This window comes from Gasterosteus aculeatus, chromosome X (genome assembly GCF_964276395.1).
Source record: "Gasterosteus aculeatus chromosome X, fGasAcu3.hap1.1, whole genome shotgun sequence".
Lineage (NCBI taxonomy): Eukaryota > Metazoa > Chordata > Actinopteri > Perciformes > Gasterosteidae > Gasterosteus > Gasterosteus aculeatus.
Window position 1 is genome coordinate 20,766,728 of NC_135698.1, and position 23,915 is coordinate 20,790,642.

The 23,915-nt window shown below is 43.5% G+C and overlaps 1 protein-coding gene across 2 annotated transcripts; it reads left to right on the forward strand.

Moving 5' to 3' along the window:
* Positions 1 to 78: 78 nt before the first annotated feature.
* On the forward strand, positions 79 to 23,390 carry shisal1b (shisa like 1b). Of its 2 annotated transcripts, none has more exons than XM_078082384.1 (5): positions 79 to 400; positions 11,822 to 12,023; positions 14,150 to 14,363; positions 16,173 to 16,480; positions 20,551 to 23,390. In XM_078082384.1, exons 2-4 carry the CDS (start codon positions 11,957 to 11,959, stop codon positions 16,465 to 16,467), a joined length of 576 nt encoding a protein of 191 aa, XP_077938510.1. In that variant the 5' UTR covers positions 79 to 400; positions 11,822 to 11,956; the 3' UTR covers positions 16,468 to 16,480; positions 20,551 to 23,390. The 2 variants fall into 2 exon arrangements, with proteins under 2 accessions (XP_077938510.1, XP_040019181.1); XM_040163247.2 differs by having other exon boundaries at positions 83 to 400; positions 16,173 to 16,463.
* The last annotated feature ends 525 nt before the right edge of the window (positions 23,391 to 23,915 follow it).

The following is a 23,915-nucleotide window of genomic DNA, read 5'->3' on the forward strand; positions in this document are numbered from 1 at the left end:
TACAGTATAGTGGATCACCGTGCAGCGCATACACATGAGCTCGCTTCCTCCCTCCCTTCCTCCCTTCCTCCCTCCCTCTCTCACTCGCCCACTTACTCCGTATCGTTTCATCTCTCTCTCTCTCTCTCCCTCCCTCTGTCTCTCTCTCAGTCGCTGTGCTCTGACGGATGGAGATACACTGCCAGCGAGGACTTGGGGGTGAGAAGAGAAGTGTTTTTCTTTCTCCTCCGCCCGGCTTCCCTCACGAGCTGTTAATCCCTGCCTTGGTCCTGAGGATGAGGAGGTTCTATTTGTGAGGAAGGCGCGACAAAGGAAGAGCAAACAAGGAGCAACAGGGTGCTGAATTCTGCGAGCGCGAGTGAGCGAGAAGATCTTCTGATTCCTCTCCGAGCTGGAAAAGGTCAGTGAGCAGAGCCGCTATTAAACGTGCTTTATTCTCAATTCTTTACTTTGTTTACTCAAACATTCCCGTTTAAAGCCGTTCATATGCTTAGAGAATCAAATGTCCTCACGGAGCAGTATTTTCTCATTTGAAACAGTTTTCCAAATGAAAAAAGTGGCTGAGTTACGTTTCCTTCCTTGCTTCCTTCCTTCCTTTTTAAGCCCCCAGTTCGGCTGCTGAAGTTTCACTCTCGGTCCGCACAGCTGCGTGGTTTACCGGGAGGTGCGCGCCGTGTTTCTCCGGTGTGGTCTCCGCTCGGATGAGGAGGCGAGGACAGCTCCCTCTCGTCACAGGAGGCAATTAGGAAGGATGCCGGTAACTTGGAAACAGGCGCGTGGGAGACGCATGGTGTCACATGACAGGAATTAAGGGGGGGGGGAAGAGGAGCTGGGGAGGAAGGAGATTCCTTTTGTTCATTCACACAAAGGGCTGCTGCTCCTCTGTGAAAACGGCCTCGATTGCATGATTGTTGATTCCCACGATGTGCATAGAAAGTGTGTTATGTGTGTTATGTGTGAGGCTGCACGCGCGTTCCTGCGTGCGCGCGGATAACACGTCTCTTGGGTGCGTGCGTATTGGAGGAAGTGAGTGTGGTAGGTGAGCCGGGTGGAGGAAATGATTCATGCTGTAAACTAGTCAGATAACAGCAGGATAAGACAAAAAGTCATTAGAAAAAAATGCAGTTATTCGTATGCTTCGTATGATGATGGATTTCTGTAATGAATGTACGTATGAATCCCTAAGGACTCTGCTTTTGTTGGCTGTATTTATTTACAGTGTATGAGCGAGAACACCCCCCAGGAAACAAGTACAAACCTCTGCCACAGTTGTTCACTGAGCTCCTCTCAGCACGGTTAGGATACGTGGGCTTGCAGACACTGATGTTGGCCTCTGACTCCTGTGAACAAAGGCTTCTGACGCAGGCTGATGAACTGATGGGGGGGAAGTGGGGGGGGGGGCGATTACAATAAAAGGCATTAAAGACGGGAGGAAAGTATTGTGTTCCCTTTGTTTATTCTAATTATAAGTGTGTGTGTTTTGAGACAAGAGGAGAGGGAGTGCATGAACCCTGGTTTTTATTCAACAGGATGTGTTTGTACAAAAACAACCTGAAGTGAAGAGATGCATTAAAAAAACGATCATCATTCAGCAGCAGATTAGTGCACTTTGTGTTTAGTCAGCACGTTTTTGTCACATAATCTCAGTGACCGACGATAAGCAAGGACAGTTTAGTTTGGCACATGCGGGTTCCTCGTGTCACCTTATCTCCGTCACACACACACACACACACACACACGCAGGGGCAGTTGGTGAGTCCAGGGCCTCACTGCCAAGAGGAGTCGTTGACATTGAGGGTCTACTCCGCCCCCTGAACACATTGACTTGCGCGTGCAGTAAATACACTCACACACTTGCATATTATGCACCGATACATGCAGCAAAGCAGCATATCACACACACACACACACACACACACCGGGGTAGGCGGAGCAGGGAGAGGTGTCGTGACCGCTGGCTCGGCGAACGCCCTCAAGGTGAACATTTAGAGTCAGGGGGCATTTCATATTCATAACAGATGATCAAACCGGTGTCGGAGCTGCAGAGTCGCCGGCGGCGCCAGATGCAGGCAATCTTTTGGCAGACGAAGGGTTTTCGGTGCCTCAATCTCAAATATAAAAGTCGTAGGCGATGAGCTGAAATCAAAACAACTGTGGAATCGTCATCTCACGCATGAAGCTTCATATCGCGGTTGAAATGTTGCAGGAAAAAAAGGAAGCTCTCAGCAATTTTCTGTCCCTGCACACATATCGAATTCCAACCATGAATCTCAGAGTGCAGACACAGAAACAAGTTCACACCACAGATTTCAGCAGACGCAACGACAGTGTCTTGCTTTGGTGTTTGGAAGGCACAAAACCTTTACCCAAATAGCTCCGGACTCGGAATAAACTGCATGTGTGAAAAGCCTCTGAAGACTTATGACATATTTATTCTAATGTTGATTGGAGGCTTTCACGGAGCTTTCTGCAGTTTATCCTTTGCTTGTGATTTAAAAAAAGCAATCAAACACAATAACAACAGCTCAAAAAGTGAAAGCGAAATAAATAAATACATCTGATGGCAAAGGCTTTCATCTGACTTTTTTAGTATACTGAATAATCTCCTTCCCTACTCACCAAAACTGATATTCAACAGTTTCCAGCCGAGAGCAAAACTGCTTAATAACACCAACAGTCACAAAGGCAGCCATATAATTACATTCTAACCCAAAATAAACAGCATGTAGTCACTTGCTGTGCACGCAAGTCTCTGCAGAAAACTCTGCATTCATTTTGTTTAGCCGGTTCGTCATCGTGGCTTCTCTCTCCCTCAGGTTCACCTCGAGTTCCCCGAGGCCGCGGCTCTGTGTGTGTGCGCATTGTGTCTCTTACGTGTGCGCTTTCATTTGCATTGATTTCTGTTTATGTGCTTGTTAAGAAACGGAAGAGAAGAAAAACAGAAGAAAAGTAGGTGTGCACATTATGCATGTGCATATGATTACAGCTGTGTGTGGGGGGAATCTGTGTGTGTGTGTGTGTGAGAGCAGCTCACAGGGGCAGGTTCCTTGACGAAACGTTGAGTTTCCTTTGATGGTGGCTTATCAGCCCCAAACCTGGGGAGAGAAACACACTCAAACAGACACACACTCTGACCCTTCATCAGCTGTAAGCTCTTACTGTCCCGCCCGTGTTCACTGTTGAGACCATCAGATGCAGAAAGCCGGCTCGCTCTGTTAAACAACCGTTAATTGTTTTTCGATATCAATATGTTGAGGTGCTTTTATTTTCATTCTCCACGGGTACATTGCGTTGAGCCTTGTTGTGTTATTGTCTCTTTGGGGAGGGGGGGGGGGGGGATTTTCCTCCTTGTGTGCAGTTACTGAAACAGGCTGAAGGAGTAATCAAAAGACAAACAAGCTGCTGACATTCAGACACACAATACTCCAGTAGCTTAGAACATTAACGCACAGTTAGTGTGTGTGTGTGTGTGTCTTGTTAACACGTTGTGGAAGAAAAATGACATCGATTTCGGTTCCTTGGAGGCCTTTTTAGTATTGACCCAGCTGAAACTGTTCACTCGCACATGAATAATTATGATAAGAGGGAAACGTGGTACTTGGGGAAATCAGCCGTTGGGCTTTTGCAAAGTAGCATTTATGCTTATTGTTCTTTCCCATGCATAAATATAAATAATAAGCCCCACCTTTGTCTTTTCAGTGTAGTCACTTCTTAAGAACCTTAGTTTGGGTAAGAGGAAATACACAAATAACAGCCAATGTTAAAATGTTCACAGGCTGAACACCTGATTCATTTTTAATGATGAAGTATGTTACTCTTTAGAACTGCTAAACTATCACAGTCAAATCTATTGTAACGTACATTATCTAATTAGCAGGTTTGTTTTTTATGTAAAAGGGATACGAATATTATTAATAATAAATATATCTCTTCACTCAGTGCACCCTGCCAGAATGTATCACGTCATATGGAGACTGTATGCAATGTGTTTCCCTCCAAGGGATTTAAAACAACATCCCCAAACTGTTTATACATAATCCAACTAAACTAAATAATCGGTTAGAGACACTTTTCACCTCCAAACTCTAAGCGTACCGGACTAACTGCTCTTAACAACATCCATATAAGGTAAGTCTCACTGACCTCCTCACTGAGGTGTCGTAGGAAGAGAGCAGATGCGATTGACAGCAGAGATGCACGGAGGGTCGAACGTGTCGGTGTCGGAGGCCGATTGTCGATTAGAGAGCCAGAGGTTCAGCAGAGCCTCCGTCACTTGAGCTAAGCTGCGCAACGACGAGGAAAAGCTTTTATCACCAGATAGAAGGAGCGTGTCGAGGCGACGCCTTTAATGCAGCCACAGCGCCAACAAGAAGTGGCAGATGAGAAGGCCGACGTAAAAGATGACGCGTGGACGGACACTGAAAAGGCTTATGGCCTCAATTTTGATCTCTGGGAACCTTGTCTATGACAAATTAATATTTTAAAATATTTGCTGAATGCTCCACTTTGATTACCTGCCAGTCGCAAAGCGGATCATTCTGCTGCTTGGTGCTAAACTGGTGTTGTACAGGTGTACAGCCAGCTGGAATTTGTTCTGAGTTGAGCTGTGATTTCTAAAAATATTCTCCATGTGTTCGGAAAGATTTGACCTGTGATGAAGAAGCAACCGTGAACCAAAAATGTTTATCTTAGCTGTTTTCCATCTTCCTCTAAAACCAGCTGATACACTAGCATAGTATAGATACGCATTGGGCCTCTGAGACGTCAATAATAATAGGGCTTCATCATCCTCCCTCAAAACAATATATTATTGCTTTTTTCCTCTTTCTGCTGGTGATTGACCTCATCGTTAAAACAGAAGACACAGTGATGCTGAGAAAAGCATTAATGTGCATAAAGCTGTGTGTGTCGCTGCTTCACGTGCTGTAATCGAATGACACATCAAAAAAATCCTCACTGCGGAGGATGTGAACTCAACTGGTGTGTGTGTGTGTGTGTGTGAGTGTGTGTGTGTGTGTTTAATCCGTGAGTCGCTGTGGCCCCAAATGACGGTAATTGTCTTGATTCACCATGTAATATAAAGGCTGACTATAATCCCTCTTTCTAACAATGACGAATCATTTCAATGGACACAGTAGTCATGTCCACATATTATCAGTGAATAACAAAACAAAAGTCATTCCAGTCCCATAAATCAGCTCAAATGGCCATTTTTCAGTGGATTCTTCAGAGCATTTAGCACCAATTTATAATATTAGAGAGTAGTGAGTTGAACTGACCAGCATTCAGGGAGCATTTCAGGACAAGAGAGAAAGTTCTTATTCACAGGAGATCTGCCAAAATTATGCAGACTTGAGTTGAGTTCAACCTCCATGGTTGAAAATCAGGACAGCCTCCTTAATGAGGTGCTGTCCCACTACGACGGACGGTCAACCAACACTTCCAGTAATGATCGCTGCAACAGCCCACAAACACTTCCTTGCACTTTATTGTGTTTCTAACAGGCCATATAAACAGGCCGCCAAAACACCTTCACCGCTTGGATGTGGAGCAGCGTGGAGTATTATCCGCTCTCATCCAAGGTATTCTTGGCAGCCCAGCGTGCCCGTTGCCCCGGGTGACCTCTGGGACCCCGAGGTGTGAGAGAGCTCTCCGGGGATCCACAGGACATCTGTCACAGCTGTTTTCGGCTGCCATACTGTGAACTGCACGGGGTTCGTCTGAGGTGTTAAAGCTCTTAAGGCAGACTTTGCTCCAGAGGGTTATCTGAGGGTAAACTCACAGCACGGCGAGCCGCTTTTGGATCCGACACTCTCGTGGAATAGTTTTTCCATTAATATTCTCAGGGAGTGCCAGTTGACATGGGACACTTCAAGGAACAGGATCATCCAATGACGTATTAGCAAACGGGTGTATCTACTAGGGTCATGCAGTTCTCTCAGTAATCATGCTGTGATCTCGAGGTAAATCAGGTCAGTTATTTAGTTCAGTCCATTTTCCTTCGATGGAGGGTGAAGGTGTTTTCCTTCTGTGCCACAAATATATGCACAGGAAAAATGTGTCTTCTAATACAAGAATAATTTTGGAACAAAAATAAATAAAAGCATATTCACAAAGTGATGTGCTTCAGCTTGGTCGTGCACCGCTGTCCCATGTCGTGACTTCCTTTCCATCTTCATTTTCTTAATCCCCACCAGGCTATTTGTCTGTGGGTAGAAGCTATAAATCAAGGGTCAAGAGGAGAATGCCACGGGACGTTTACAAGAGTGACCAACTGAGCCCAGAGTCGGGTGTTGAAGCAAATTCAAACCAACAATGCTGGATTGTGTCTGAGAGACACACAGTCTGCACCACAGACATCAAGCAGTCGCAAGAATGTGTCTCCCGAACCCCAGAGCCAAACCAAGTCCAGTTATTCTCCAAGAATCACAGTCCCACTACCAAAGAAAACTGAACTTGAATTGCAGATAGGGTGACGGAGGAGGTCTCTGCGTGCAGCCAGCTTCAGCCATGATGGAGCTTTGTTTTGGGAGCTGCAGCGGAACAATTCCTGAAAGGCTTCCCGTGGCCCTAAAAGTGGCCGCTGTCTCAGTGACATTTAGCAGTCAAACTCCACAACACACACGGTCCACAAAGTCGCTCCTTCAAAACAAAGCAAGTGGATGTGCTGCTCAGGGAAAGCGAGCTCTAATCCGAGTAGGGCTGCAACTTAAGCGTTAAACGTTGATTCATTTATTTCAACTAATCAGCTATTAATGTCACTGCTAGTCAAGAGACAGCACTCAAGCTGCGTTTTCTGTTGTCCAATAAAATGTTTTATCCTTTCATACATCATCTCAAATATGTACCATCAAGTCAGCTGGATTTATTCTATTTAGATCTGCATTAGCTTAAATAGGGCTCCCAAAATTGTAATCCTCTGACTGACTTTGATTGCATAACTACTTCAAGTTATTAGACTCCAGAAGATGTGTAATTAGCCGTCTCTCCAGCACTGCATGCATATACAGTACTCACTGCCAAGCAATATTTATAATATATTCTCTGGTCAAGAATAGAAGCTTTCTAATCAGCTGCTGGGTGGAGCTAATCACTGGGGGCCTTTTGATGTGTGGTAATTAGCCCGTTCCCTCTTTAAAACTTGAGAAAATGAGTCAGATTTCGTGATCGTCTGGACACGTTCCTCATTCAAGCTGAAACGATGCCGTGGTGGAGCTGAAGCTGTTGGAGATTTATTTCCAAGTGTTGCACGCAGCTAAAAGCCTTTTACAACAGTAGAGGGTCCCAAACAACGACGGCGTGCTGCTATTTCCACCTGGTATTTTGGAAGCTGCATATAAAATCATTTCCGTCATTGGATCTGGGGAGCCTCACACAAATACCTGTATTATTTTTAAATCTTCCCTTGTTATCCAAATTGAAGATGAATCGTATTGTGTGAGACAAAATGAAACAGGCACCCTGTGGTTTTCATCAACATGACAGCACTTAGCAGACGCGCAAGTTTGATTACAGCTCTTCTCTCATCTTCGGCTTAAGCTCACAAAATATTACCAGGTTAAAAAACAGACCTGATGTTAAATCCCTCATCATCTGTGACGCAAACGTCTCCCAAGCAACATCGAGCCGACGGAACAAAACACGTTGCTGCCTCTGGGCTTTATTTAGACTATTTGATGTGGAAATATTTATTCAGGTGGATGATTAGATAAACTAAAGAAGATCCTTTGTTCATCAGTCATATTTATCTGTAGCGCCGCAGCTCTTAGTGCTCAGTGATACATCGCAAATGAATGAGCAGTTATTTCCCTGACAGGGCTGAGCTTGTTTGGAGCAAATAGAAAGAAATGTCTGGTGTATGTTACCCGCCTTATTCAATATTTCTCTTTTTCTATTTTCTTTCTGTAGTGATTTGATTGTTACTATTTGAATTACTAAAAATACACCATAAGAAAAATGTAAAGTCAGAGGTGACATGGAACACAAGAGGTATAAACTGTGAACAGTAAATCTTAACAGTAAAAAATATTCCACAGAATGTTTTTTATATCATTATTATGATATCATTACAAAATATTATGGGTTCCAGCTGTACAAACATGATGGTTTGTGTTTGTTATGAGGATACACTGGTATTATGGCCAATACAAACCTTATTAAGTTGATAAGCTCTTGGACGGTGTGTTCCAGCTGTACTATTAAAAAACTCCTGGCCTCATGTCACCTTTCATTAAAACGATCACGATGGGTTCAACGTGGTGACAGATTAAAGATTGGTAAGAAGATACCTCGGCTATTGGGTCGGTCCCCCTGGATACGGGCAGATACCCTGAGTTCAGGTATCTAACACATACATTGTCCAGTACATCTCACATCTGGCTGAAATGGGTTTCACGCCCAGCTGTGCTGAGCACGGCAGCTTTATAAAATGACTGCAGAGGCCTGAAAAGTTCTACATTCATATTCCAAACGCCGCGATGGAAGCCGTTGGCGGCGCTCACTGTACTTCGCGTTTACCAGCCATCCAGCCCAGCGCCTCGCGACGCCGCTCTTAACTCAATGACAATTGCGCTGCACACAATCCACTTCTCCCGGAACGGTGACGATCATTAGATCCCGGTTTTAAATCTCCCGACTTGGAGTCATATCCCCACCGAGCGCCGTGGGGCCTCCGAGTGAAGCGCTAATGTCATCGAATGTGAATGAAACCCAATTTATTATGATGACAGTCAAAGGGGGCATCAATTAGGCACACGGCTCGTTGCAGCAGAATACTGATGGGTATTTGGATGCGAGCCCATCAGCACACCCACATATGAGTTGCTCATCTGCCGTCTCGCGCCGTACTTCCCTCCGGATGCTCACATCCTCGTGTGTTTTTGGGTGGATTGTCGTCCCACTTTAACACTGGTTAACAAGCCGACGTACCCACGGAGAGTATTTGTGAGCTGTGAGGAAAACACACACCTGATAAAAACAGCTACAGAATATGCACAGATATCCGAATATCATCCACAGAATTAAACAGCTTTTAAAAGGCTTCAAAATGACAATCCAAATGTTTGGCACAAAAAGAAGAGAGAAAAAGGTGATTTTGAGTTTGTGACTGTACCAACTCGACAGGCTGTCAGATAATAGATATAGCAGGCTAAACTAATTAAATACAGCTTTTTAGAAAGCATGATAAAGTGCCAGACTTTGAAGTTAATGTTAGAAGAAAAAAACTGTTGGGCGAGATGGGCGCTGCATAACAATGTGCAATCTGCAATTCCCCTCGAACCTCTGACAGATTTGGGTCTTCTGCTGTGCTGTGATAAAACGTGTGCTGCAGTAATTGGTCACTTATAACATTTCCTTCTTGTCCTGGGAAACAGCATTGAGTAGCACTTATAAAAGAAACACTCTTAGTGCTCTTCGTTAGCCCAGGAGTGTGTTAATCTTTTAGATATTTCCTCTCATACACATTTACCGGGAGCAGTAACACTAGGTCGTCGTGGTCTTTATGTATATTTTAGTTTGATCTCAGACATAAACAGCAAGTGGCTCCGTGTCGCGCGTCGGCTCAGCTCAGCGCTGTGTTCTACTTTCATTCCCAGGGAGCGAAGCACTGCACCACGTCGTGTATTTACAGTACATGTTCTGCTTCGCTACCATCAGGCTCATTACATGAACCACATTCATGCCTTTTTTGCAAACAAGCCTTGAGCCGCGATGAAGTGAACTTTTACAGCCCGCTGTGCGTTTGTACAGTCAACAACGTGACTCCGTGAGATGGACAAACACTCAGTTGTAAAAGACAACAGCGGTAGAGTGAAGCAGGACTCGGATCGCAGGGGGACTCGATAGGATGGGAATCCCTCGTTGTCATCTGACAGTACACTGAAGCTTTCACTGGAAGTATAAAGAGGGGAAAGAAACATGAGAAACGCCACTCTAACAAGCCCCCCGGGACCCTTACAGCTGCCCGGCTCTCTGAACCGAGGACATCTTGTGGGATCAAAATGTTTTAAAGACTAGCAGAAAAGGACTGCTGCTGCCCCACGTACCCATCGGTGCTTCTGGTCCATGGTGACCACTTTGTACATTGTTTTGTCATGTGCGACAATCCGACCGTGCTGTTTGAATTACGTCAGAAACGAGGCAGCTGGAAACATACAGCGACTAGCCAGGAAGGAGATTGTCCAATGTAGAGCTAGCTTTTCTCTGGTGCATTTATTTATAGGCTTTACTGAACAGGCAGACATGTATAACCCGCGAGTGGCTGCATTATGTGTAGCTGAGGCGGTTTGAAAGGGGAGTGCACGCCTTTGCTTGTCTTCTCGGTTCCACGTTTTGTCTTTGAGGATCCCGACGTTGTGTTTCAGGTCTCAGGCCCGTGCGGCAGTATGTGCGATATTCAAGCAGATCCAAGTACACACGTTATCAGCATGCTCGCATCTCTGCCTCAAAACAAAGCGTTCCCACAAGATGATTCTGTTTTGCCAAAGGATCAAGAAAAAAGTCATGATGCAACATAAAACTGGATGTGATCCACTATTACATTCTTTTTCGTCACAAGAAAATGTGGATCGTTGATGCTGTTTGCACTTGTTGCTTCTCATATGTGGTTTTTATTCTGCTGTCAACTGCTGTATGCTTCTCAATTATTCAGGACTTGAGTTTTGTTACACTTTCCACGTAGCTTCTACAGAGAAGAACAATGTTTTGCCGTCCTTGATGGTCTTGGGTTCATCTTTCAGAAGGAAGACTCTGGTACTTTACCATAAAAAGGTATTCACAAACCGGAGCCGATTGGGTAGATGTTCGACCGGTAGACCGTAGATTTTATGGTTTTAGGAGAACATAACATTTTTTTTACATTAAGACAAACCATGCATCATCATCCAGGTTCTCAGCTGGTCACGGTTCCTCTGACACTGATCAGAGCTTCAAAGTCAAATGGAACCCAAAGGTTTTCCCTCGTTTCCTTTGTAAATGCAGATTATTAATTTACTAAATTTGTATTAAATCACCATAAACATCACAATTAACATGGACCATTTATGTGCAATTACGTTTGGTACTATTTATTCGTTTGAATAGTAACTGTACAACAGTTCATGAACTTCCATGATGCACCACTTTCCGGTAAACTGCTCTTCAGCAGTTCTGCAATTATAACTCAGTAAACTATGCTGATGGAGCGAGTTCCCTGTAACTTAGTTGAAAAACTCCACAATTTAGCAATTTTCTTAACATAACATAGTTATATAATTCAATATCTGCTGGTTGGTGTTTTTTAATGTTTAAAAAAAAATGATTTCCTTAAAAAAGTCCCAAGATAAGAATTACATTTATTCGTTTTTTTTTCTTCTGTTTTGGAGTGCTGGTATTAATGCATCAGTGATCATTATTTGTTCTGATTTGGTAAATGTGGTCCAAAGGAAAATAAGTATATTTTTATTGTTCCAACTAATCGCAATGTTTCATTTTATGGCGTTAGAATTCCCCGAATTGGAAACTCAACTCTCCTATTGTTTGCAATCTTGTTTGAAGGCACATTTGTATTTTTTGCACATTTCCTTTTCAATAACTGATGCTAAATTATTAAGTGTTAAATTACGGCAAATTCAAGTAAGTAATATTATTTACATTCAAAGGTATTTTGCCCAGAGTGCAAATATCCATTATAATTAACACCCAAGCCATCCCATCATATAAACCTGAGGAGGCATTCTGGGGGCTCAATGCCAGACAAGCTGTTGACACAGTAGGATGGAAATTCCAGAAATACAAATCAAATCTCTTAATCTTTCCTCTCTGCTTGTCTTGTTCCCATCAGGAGTCCTGACGGCGGGCAGCAGCCATGTGAGAGGAGCTGTCCACAAGTAGAGGATGCTCACGCCCAGCTAAAGCAGAGCCACCCCCCTCCCTCCTTTCCTCCCTACCTCCCTACCTCCCACATGAGGACGAGAAGATGACTGTCACCAGCAGACAGTCCTTCAATGTCCTGACGGTCATCTTCCTCCTGCTGTCCACTGCAGGTCTGTAAGGTTTAGTCTGCATATCAGCGAGTCTGCCTGCAGAGGGTTCATGTTGCTGAAATGTCTGTCCTTTATTAAAACGGCCACAAATACAAGAAACAACCATGATGACATCTGATGCCCAGAGGTTAAATCAAAGACACTCAACATCGAGGGATTGAATAAGACATTTCTTGCCAAAGTGTACGTGGAAGGAGAAGCTCTGAACCTCCAGGTGTTCTCTAAATGAGGACACACAGACACACTATGACCCCCAACACGTGTCTCTGAGACGTGATACATCATGCACACAGGAAATGATCAAGGCAAGAATCTGCCTCCGTAGTAACAGCAGCACGTTGGAACAAAGGGGGGAAACCCGTCAGCAGAGTAGGTGTACACCACTTTTTAATTAAAACACTAAAAAGAAATCATACTTAATGCTAGATTTAAAACCAGAATCAGTTGGTATGATGAACTGAATCTACATCTAAATTAAAGGAACATTTTTTTCAGAAAGAATAATTATATCATATATATATATATATATATATAAAAAACTTTTAAGTGAATCCGTAATGGTAGAAACAGCCGGGTGATATTAATAGTAGAACCAACAAAAAACAATTTAGCCTTAATTTGGCAAAAAAAATTTTTTTAATAAAACTATATGCGTCAAATAATAGTCTCAAATCAATGGGTCGTAAAGCTACATTATCAAGTTTTGTTTTGTTCAACCGACGGCCGAAGACAAAAGACAATTCAGACTGAAAAAGCCTTCGGACAGCCGGCACCAGCGAACATTTGGCTTTTTTGCCCGATAAATAATTGATTGGTTTTGTTCTATTAATAAGCTGATGGCATGTATTATGTGAGCTCAGAAGAAAGATGAAAAACCGTGGCTCTGAGTGTAGTCATTAATAAACAAATATGATGTTGGAGCTCCGACTGATGCTCAGATGTTACTTGTTGTGAGGGAATGGGAGAGCGAGCCGTGGCGGTTTTCAGGATGCAGATTGTAAACTTCCTGCAACGACAGAGCCGAGCTGTTAACCCTAACCGACGTCTCCAGAGGTGTTAATGACATTAAGCAGTCGTCTGTGTTGACAGCTGGATGGTCTCCAGAAGCAGCTGTAAACACACTTCTCTTTGCAAACCTTCACGTCTCGTGTTTGTTAAATGGCTTCACGGTGTCCTGTTTCCACTTCGTCAGTTCATGCACCTACAAACTGCGGCCCCGTCCTTTACGTGTAAGGTGTCATGGCGCGTCACGAGTTGATTGCAGAGGTCGATGCAAAGGTCAAACCAACCTTCACTTCTAGTCCAGCAGCGCTTCACTGCACCTCCTGTTCTAAAGGAGAGATGGCCAGCTACACCGAGCTCATTATAACCTGAAAGAGCCGTCTTCTTTCAAATGCTGATCCATCGCTGGCTGAGATTTCTGAAAGACTTCTATCACCTGCAGCCTAAGTGGACATCGGACTAAAATCACTTTCACAGATTTTCAAAATACGATGAAAGGAAACATACACAATAAAGACTAAACAGTTATAATAGAGCTAATCTGGAAGAACTTCACATGATATTGCATCATTCAATTCACGGTTGGAAGGAGAATAATTAAGCTGAAATAATTAAGCGGTAATTGCATTAGCATTTATTGTAGTAAATAATTGCCAACGATATTTTTACTTTAATTTAAAAACAGTGTCACCATTACAAAGTCTAGTACAATGAGAAAGAACTATACAGATATTGGTCATAAACATTCTGAATTGTTAGTTAGTTTTTATTTATATTTGGGGTCTTAGACTACACAGGTTGTTTTAAATGTGGTTTCTTTAGTGAAACAACCCATATAATCATATTCCTGTGGTTTGGGGCATGTTTGTGTTGTTTTTCTTATTAATTAGTTGTTCATTTGAACTTACTTTTATTATTGCCAATCTTATGAAATGTCAATCAAATATTTATATTTAAAAAATATATTAGGTCAAAAATTGTCATGGGATAAATAAAAATATTCAGTTGAAACATTTAATGTTCTTGAGTTTGAGGAGTGAGGAGTGTTTTTGTGTTTGTCTCGTGCTGCACTAAAAAACATTCTGACTCAACTTTACATAAATTCTGTTTTCCTCAAACTGCAGCCCTCTCCGCTCATTACCGAGTGTGTGAACCCTACTCGGACCACAAAGGGGGTTATCACTTCGGCTTTCACTGCCCTCGCCTCTCAGACAACAAGACCTACATGTTCTGCTGCCACCACAACAACACCGCCTTCAAATACTGCTGCAACGAAACAGAGTTCCAGATGCTCATGCAGATCAACCTCACGACCACTTCAGACGGTTATGCACACAAGTAAGTCAAAAAAAGGAGAAAAAATAATTACGGTTCAAGAAATCCAGAATGAAGAAATGGTATCTAGGAATATGCGTCGTGGTTCCAGAGCAGTGACCTCTGAGGTTTATTGATGACCTCGTTGGTGAATCCGTTCTTCTTTTGGCATGATGGAATTTCCCGCCAAATTACATTGGAATCCTGTTTCACGGTTGCCGAGTTACGCGGCGAAACACAAACAAACGAGACCAATACTCGACCTCCGTGGCTGTGTGGAGGGAACGAGAGAAAAAAACGCTGAATCTTTAGTGTGGCTTCGTGGGAATAAGTACGACGGAACAAACGTTTTTTGGAGATGACATTTCCTCACGTCGGATGAAAACAGCTCGTTATCGTCTACTTGCTGACAAACGCTTGTGTCACACTCCGTGACACCAATTGCCTCCTACTAAGAGGGTTTGTTGACATTGATCCACACCTTCGGAGGCATTCCACCGAGATGAGCAGGTTCCTTGTGAGTGGAGCTCCTCCAGTTGTTTTATCAAATATCACTGCGGCATCGTATCACACTATATATGTAGTACCTTTTAGCATTATTAATAGCTACCTCCATTACCTGTGACACAGTAAACATACACCTAACAATGTATTTGTTGAAGCAGAGGCAGACTCTGGTCCTGTGGGAGCACTCAGCTCTCTCTGTACTTATGCCCTCCCAGCATGCATCTGCCCCAGGCGGTTCGCACTTCCCTGCAGTAGGTTTTATCTCAGTGTCACGTGGCCTCTTTGGCCACTCTTTTGTTCTGACTCACTGGGTGTGATATTTACCAGTGGCCAAGAGGGTTAAAATGGCAATAGTTCTGCTCTCCAAAAACACTGCGTGGAGAAAATGGTAATATAGTTTGAGATTTAGCGGAGTTCACAGTAAAACTAAAGGCGTTTGTCCTCTGAGGGTTTCACGAGGCAGTGCTCTGCAGCATGTAGCTCACCCTGTAGTTACACCGAGTAGGTGGAAGGATGATGAGTAGGAATAAATTCAGAGACGAAGCGATATCTTTGAATACTAAGCAACAGTAACAGGAAGAAACCATTGACACATAATGAATTGCTTTGGATTTAATCTCTGTGTGTTAAATGGGATATTTATGTGTTTGCTTACATCCCGGTAGGAGTATCATGTTGACCTCATGAATTACCTGAGTAGACGCACAAACAAAATTGTAAGTAAATCTCTCAAAAAAAGAGGTGAAAAAAAGGCAGCAGCAGTTCATGATGAGGACGTTCATTTTAAAAAAGTGGATTCCTTTCTATTTCTATTTCCTCCATCCTAATAGGACTGAATCCCTTTAAATTTGTGTGACATTACCAAAATAAATATCCTCAGCGCCATAGAAACATAAGACATTTCATCCAGATACTTTTGGCACATTGCTGCCTCTCAAATTTCTCAGGGAGCCTTTTTTTGTTGCACTTTATGGATGACGGTGTGCCAAACTTACCATGGGCCACATTAAATCCAGGTGGATCAGGTAACACATCAAGGAAATGATCCGAAAAGGTAGGCGCAAATCGATTAAAATGTCTATTGTGCTCATGAAATGTGTTGTAGAATTTAAGGAACAGATGGAGGGCTACGAGTTATTATCTAAGGAGCATTTGATGCACGTCTTGGTCTCGCCACATGAACAGAAAACATTCACACCTTGCATCGCTTAGCGAGGATTTAAGGGCCCGGCTGATGGGTGTCCGGGTGGTATCTATGCGCATGTGAAGTGTGTTTGTCATCGTCTCTCCCAGATTAAACTTCGCTAATATGTGTCTCCCACGCAGTAATTACACAGCCCTCGTCGGCGTGTGGATCTACGGCTTCTTCGTCCTGGTGCTGCTGGCGCTGGACTTTCTCTACTACTCGGCCATAAACTACGAGCTGTGCCGGGTCTACCTGGAGAAATGGGGTCTGGGGGGGCGCTGGCTGAAGAAGGCTCGCAGTCAGTGGCACAGGTCCATGCCAGAGGAGAGCGAAGCCCAGGCCGCGGCCCCCAGCCACTACCAGCCCAGACACAGCCTCCGAGGGGAGAGCCACAGCCCCACGCTCCTGCCCTACAACACGTCCACCGCGTGGTGAGTCGCTGTCACATGTACGTAGCATGTAGAGAAGCCCAATAGGACACCCTGGAACCTTGAATTCATATACAGCGTAGAGAAACATTAAAAGTCCCCGCCGCGGCCCCTGACTCTGATTTACCCTGAATGATTTGACTCTTTTATTGAATTCCTGTGAAAAAAAAAAACTGCCGTCCTTTATTTGTCCGTTTTATCTTTTTATTACCTTTGAGAGCAGTCACAAGAGTCTCGATGTGTGTTGGGCCGCTGTGACTGTTGTTAAAACGCACCCCGGGGAACCCATTCTTCTTCTTTAAGCCATTGCTCAGACTTTCAAAATAAAGCTGCACAATCACGGAGCAGAGTCTGACCAAACCGACATTTCTGTGCAGTACATTTTTCATGCAGCTCTTTTGGTCTCCATTACTGCGGCTCAGAGTCTCTGGCTGGAGGTAGATATCTCTCTCGGTTCATGATAATTTAATGTGGGCAGAGGTCTGACAAATGGCTTTGAGACGCAGCGTTGACTGTGCAAGCCGTGCATAGGGGAGCTGGGATGCTGCAGAAAGATCCTGGGGCTGCTTGACTGGCGGAAATACGGTTAACTTATTCTAGACATACCCATGGAGCCTCCTTATTAGACATGAAGTCAGTTTAATATGATGGGACTCATCAATCCTGGACTCACTAGGGTGACCTGCACTGGAAGCTCTCGTGCTTTAAGCCAGAGGACGTCCATAAGAATGTGTTTGTAGCAGAATGCTCATTGAGAAACAAGAACATTCTGAGTTAATAGTAATTCATGCTTTTTAATTAAGAGGTCAGTTTTTCACATATTCTTTGATAATCTATCAAATCAGTAATAAGAAATGGAAAAAAAGTGACGGATGTTGGGAGCTAAATTCCAGTTTCAGAGGCAAGATTAGAATAGCCTGTTGGCAGTTCAACACAGCAAAACACTTCTCACAATCTAGACAATGCTTATCGCTTTAAATGTGTTAAACGTCCACCAATAACAGATGATATTGCCCACGCAGTGCGTCATCACATGGCCTACCGTTTACTCGCAGGAATACAGATCTTTATCCCCAGAGAAGACACGGCGTCAAGAAGAAAACGGAGTCCAGTCAGTTGAACATCTCATTTAATGATGTAAACAAACAGCGACGGGGGTCAAGTCCAGCAACCGGCGCCGGAGCATCTGAAAAGAACCCAGTCGCACAGCAACTGAGGAATCAAGTCACATCAAGTCAAAGTATCAAATTATTTCTCCAGAAGCAGAGATATTATTCTTCAGAAAAAAATGCAGCTTGGCATTCAGTGACATTGTTTGGAGGGGGCGAGGCGGAGGGGGGGGGGGGGGCGGCTACTGGGAAGCTCTTATTACTGTGGAAGCCCTTTATCGAAATCTCCTATTCATGCATGTGCAATCCAGGCGAGAGAAAAACACCCGGGCCAAGCCGGACGGCGTAGTTATTGTTAATGATGTGAAGAATGAATCCTGTTTCTTCTCGACCCGCTCGATGATGGATAACAGGGTCACACACGGTGTAAGTAGGTGGCAGGTGATTGGACACAGGTGGGAACCATTAGGGACGAGGCGGACAATCCAAAAAAAAGGAGGGAAAAACACACCGGTGGGAGGAAGTAAAGCGGGACGCGAGAAGCGATCAAATAAAGAGGTAAAGATAAAGTGACCCACAGGTTCGACCCGGCAGAGTTTCACTATTTAAGTCCCATTGTTTTTTTTTTTGTAGGTGGCTTCTTTTGTTTATACAATAAAACTGTCAAATTAGATCATAAGGACCCGGAAACGAGTGATAAACTGCCTCCTATTTATTTGGAGCATGTGGCTAGAAATTACACGGTGCTTCTTTAAATTGGTATCCTCTGTTTTATTGCTATGAAATCCTCAGTAGCAGTAAAGCCCTGATATGTTGTCCAATCATGCACAGCACATTAAAATACATTTAAACTTTGGCCAGGATCCCAGTCTGTGCAAACCTTCTCTGCCCAGTAGTCCACCTCTCGCAATTACGGCTAACAGACAGCAGTGGCATCTGGATATTTCAAAGCCAGATAAGAATTGAATGTGAATTAAGTTTTACTTTATTGCTGATGAAGACTTGCTGTGCAAAAATAGCTGTGAAATTGAGATTACAGACGTTTCATTGCTCATTTTACTGTCAAATATTAAGCAGGCTCTATCAAGAGTACGCCGCCCCTCGTCCAATTAGCCAACCCTTGACATCGTAGAATTAGTGAATAACTGGGCCAGCTGAGCTTAGCAGTGGAGGGAGGGAGAGAGAGAGAGAGAGAGAGAGACGTCCATGTGAGGTGGCCTCTGTCACCACTTGGACCTGACTCACACTACCTCAGTGACTCCGCGGTATCACACAGGCGCAGAGTCTCCATCGCCCCGCTAAGGCTGTGTGTGACATCACTTTGCTGGTAGCTATCCAGCCATAACACCAATACTCCAGCGTCTTGGGGTCAGTCTGCCGGGTAAATGGACTTGTATGCACTGATGGGGCTCCTGTGCAAGGTGCTATCTGACTATTTCAAATGCATACCCATTCACACGCCAAAGGCGCGATATTTGGAAAGACAACCATTTGGAGTGTTTTTTGCCCATGAACACATCGACAGCTGAGCCTAGCGGAGCCAGGGATCAAATCCATCAATCTTTTAATTTGAAGGACGACCCGCTCCAGCATTGAGCCGTATACGCCACGGTTCGCTCAACACGAGAAGCTGGAAAACAGCTTATTCTGAAACAGCACTTCAAATCTTTTTTTCCCCCGGTCTTTTTTTAAATGTCAGAGTATGATCAAAGCCTGGCCGTGTCTCCTGCATATTCACGTCCATCTTTGAACTCGCTGGTTGCATTTCAGTGGCAATAATAGAATTGAACATTCTGAAATTATTCCTGGCTTGTCTGTCCACGGAGCAGCGTGCCAAGACCTTGTCCAATTAAAGCAACACTCTCCATGTGGTGTGAGTTAATTAACATCATATGATGCTACAAAGGCCGCCAGACTTAGATTCTGCTGTGGGCTAAAAGGAAAGAGCACGAGAATATGTTTGACTCCTCGAGAGCTGTACAGAGACTTTTGGCCTCAACATTAGCGAAGGAGACAGCGGCAATTTTATTTTTGGGCTGTGTTTGGGATCTTTTTTTAGATCATAAACTTCTGTGAACTTAATTTGAGTCATTTTCTCAAAAGTATAACCTTCAATTATTTGGGGGGGGGGGTGGAAATGACTGGGATGATATTCATAGAGGCAGGATGGCTTGTAAAATCTTCTCGGTCTATTTGTTTTAGGCCTGAAGCTGATTCTCAATGTTCATGTTCAATAGGATACAGGTTCCTAGGTTCATTTTTTGAAAGAACTTAAGTTGCAACTCAGTGGGCATTGAAAACAGAGACGTTCAGTCAGACTTTAAAGTTCAATTCCTCAAACGTTATTCATTATGTGCGATTAATTGGCATGATATGTTTTAAATGTGCATGTAACTAGCTTGTTTACCGGGGGAATGAGGGGGGCTTTCTCTGAAATACACCAGGACCCGTCGTCTGTTCTTCTCTCCCTCTCTTACCTGCCGGATCGCCACAGCTGCATTTAACAGGGACAAAAACAATTCACTCCATGGATGCAGGCGGGGCTAATTACACTGAGCCCCTCCCCCACGCTGTCCATCACGCCCCGCCTCCACATTTATGTCATCCTAAAACGTTGGTTCTTTATTTGCTCGCTTTCCTTGAACTGTGTTTGTATTTGATGCATTCTATTAAATAATTCACTTCTGTCAAGTAGGGTAGTAAATCATTGTAATTCATTGTAAGCTGCTTCATTGGTCCATCATTTAGACGTTGAGCGTGTTGAGCAAGACCGAGAACAGAACCAGAACTATTCACAGCATCCAACCCCCAAAGGCAACTCCTTACAAAACATAAAACCTGTCACATGATAAAATCTCAACCGTCTCCATGACAACTGTGCAACTCCCACAACTGATTATCACAAGATGTAGCTGAAAGCTGAGAAACTAAAAAAGTAAACACTTGAGAGTGCTCAATTCCTGCATGTTCTTTCTCTACAGAATGATTCTGCAAGTGGACAAAGTGGAGAGTAGCAACACCTGGTTCCCTTACGCGGTTCAGAGGCGAGGCCCCGCGGACGCCCCCTCTCTGGACCACCAGCGGTGGGCCAGCCACACCGTAGAAGTTAGAAGAGACTACTGCCCTTTCCAAATGAGCACAGAACAGCCACGGACCGACAGCAGCAGGCCGGCGTGGCATTTAGAAACCCCGCTGAGCAACGGCTGCCAGGAGGCACGCAGGACGGTTCTGCTGCAGAGGAGCGACACGCTCCGAAGCCAACAGGTGTTCAGTGACCCTCTGAAGAGACGGCCAAGGCCCCGGGTGTCCCAAAAAGATCCCAGCCGAACTGGATGAACTGCACCCGCCGGTGTGGAGGCTTTAAGAAGCTCATCTTTCTAGATATAAGACGTTTATTACACTGCTGTTTCAGTTTGTGTTCAGTAGCAGTTAGGCACAGTTGTGGGTTATCTATTTGGTGGTTTATTTATGTGCATTAGTCAGAGAAATTTACGAGTGGTTAACATTCAGAACATGTACCAGCTTAGGTTGATGCTGAGCATCTCACTTAGAGTAGTAGGATGTAGAACGCTTTTGTTACTCACTGATCCGAGACACAAAATGTCTCTGCAGCCATGTTGAGAAAACAATATCTTGTATGAAATGTTGTAGATCTCCTCTGAAAACAAGTGATTTCTCTATATTGTAAAGTGTCTGACAAGGACACAACGCCATGCAGATAAACTGCTGTAGATGAAAAGGCTTCACATTAGTTCATCCACATTTCCCTTTGAAGTCATTCACTCTAAACAATACGCGACAAAGCCACAAAACGGCCGCGCATTGTGGCTAGTCTGTAGCTTCGTTCCACCTGCTCACCTGCTGCGAAAAGCAAACTGAAGCCGGTTCGCTCGTAATGTGAACACATGATGATGAGGATCAGGGACGAAGAGCGCTGTGCCACGTTAAACACAACGTCAATCCGTGGCGTCCGGCCTACAAGCCCATCGGAGGTAATTACTTGTGAAGTTAGTGTGAGACAGTCGTGTCTGTAACACTCATTGACTTGTTCGCCCTTCCTCATTACCGGACCTGTCTGAAAAACAGCTCCATTAGCAACATGGTGACAATGAATCCATCCATCCATATGGTTCCTTTATAAGGAGCACACTACATCCTGTATTGGGAACACACAATTGTGATTAGCCGTAATGGAAAGTGAAAAACCCCCCAACAAAAACCCATTACAACCCCTTTCACTGTCAGCAATAATGTACTGTATAGATGGATGACATCATATGTAAAAGTTGGGTCATCACTGAGGGGGGGTCGCAGCGCTTTCAGTTGATTTTACATTTAGTAAGGTGAAGTTACCAAAAGGGAGATTCTGAATAATTCTCTCATAATGAAAAAGGTCACGATGTATTTGTCAGCGTTGTGAGGAGGAAAGTGAAAACAATTCACTTTTTAAAGAAAAAGATTTATTTTAGAGCTGCAACTAATGATGTCTTTCTCTAACGATTGATGGGACAATTATTTTCTCAATAAGTTAATGACTCATTTGGTCCATAAAATGTCAGAACAGTGAAACATACATGGCGTGATTTTTGACAGCCAGAGAACAGATATTCACAAAATTCAACACAGTCCAAGGATATTCGGCTATATGATCATATATGATAACATGTAACAGAACTATTAAAATCTTCACATTTGTGAAATCAGTGTAAACTTGTAAATAAATGATGGATCAATTATTTAATTGCAGTCATCCAGGGGTGCAACTAAAGATTAATTTCCTTATTGATTAATAAGCCAATCTCTTTCTCAATTAATAGTTACATTTAATGACTACATTGTTAATAAATGAGGTTTTCCCCTATCCAGAGCGAGAGGTGCCCTTAATCGCTTTCTCTTTCATTAAGTGTGGATCCTCTGAACAAAACTGGTAGCTGGTCGAGCGCTGGGCTCCTTCCTCAGTTATCGGCAATAATATTCACATTTGCTGAGTTGTTAGATCAAGTTCATTCCCGTTTCCGTGGCTAAAGCTTAATTGCGTTTGCGGGCCTGTGCTTTCAGGGGCAGAAGAATAGGATGTGTCCAATTGAAATAATTGGCCCAGGGATCTGCAGTGGTTCTAAATTACACTCTCCTGCTCTCTTTCCGTAGCTGCCTCCGTAATCCAAGTGTGGGATCAAAAGCAGCAACCAGAGGAGAGTTTTGACTCGTGCAGTAGCACAAAGGGGATTTAATTAGTCCCTAATGCTGAATAAGTGGGAAAAAAACGATGATGTGTTTGAGGTGATGTCCTTTTTTCGGGTTTGTGCTGTGTGACCTGTAATAAAGTAAAGAAGGTATGTTCTCATTAACAATAAAGTAGAAAAGTAGCAGCGTCAAAGTTGGAACATTTCCGCCGTTTCTTAAAATGTTCCAAGTTGGTTTTGTGATGTTTCCTGTTTTGTTTGAGGACAGTCGTGACTCTGGCCTGATGTGTGATGTGGTACTGTAAATCGTATCAGCTCAACCCTCTACCCAAATTAGAATGATTAACAAAAAAACAAAAGGGATGGGAGGAAAACAGCACACATCTGTTTCAGTCTGTCCGGTTGTCATGGTAACAGTTGCCTTACAGTTTACCCACCTGTACACAGAAGCTTTGTAGTGGTTGATACCTCACGTTTTGGGTGTGGTGGTGATGATGATGTACACTACGTTCTGTCTATGTATTTACTACTAGATAGAATGATCAGTACCGTTTTCAGTTGGATTGTTATTGCACTTGTTGACTTTGTATTGTCACAACAGGGAGAAATAAAGTTGTATCTTTTCCAGTGTGTTTAAATCCGTCTGCTTCAGGTAATCTTTGCAGAGGAGATGCTGTTTTATTTCATTCAGCCTTTTAGGTAAAGCCCCAAAGCCAGAAACAGACAACGGCAAGTAAGAGGCAGTCTAACATATAACAGTATCAATGATCGTGATGATCATTCTTTATTACAACAGGGTTAAAAACTTCTTACGGAAATAGAAATTGAAATCATGTTTTGTCCTAAACCTACAATGATTTGATAAACACTAGCCACAAAACGTTATTTTACAGCTCTTAAGTTCTGCTTTTTGGAGTATTGGTACACAACTTAATTCATTTATTTCCAGCTAATTAGCCCCTGTAGGTGGTAAATGAACTACATTCATATAGGTTAGCTATTTTCTACCAAAGCGCCTCTCATTCACTGATTTTAAAAACGCTAACTTTAGTGTCTTGCTCAAGAACACATGCAGACTGGGCGAGCCAGGATTCAATCTACCAAGCTTGTGATTAATGGATCCTTTTCTAACCCCCGAGCCACAGTATCGATCAAATGATCAA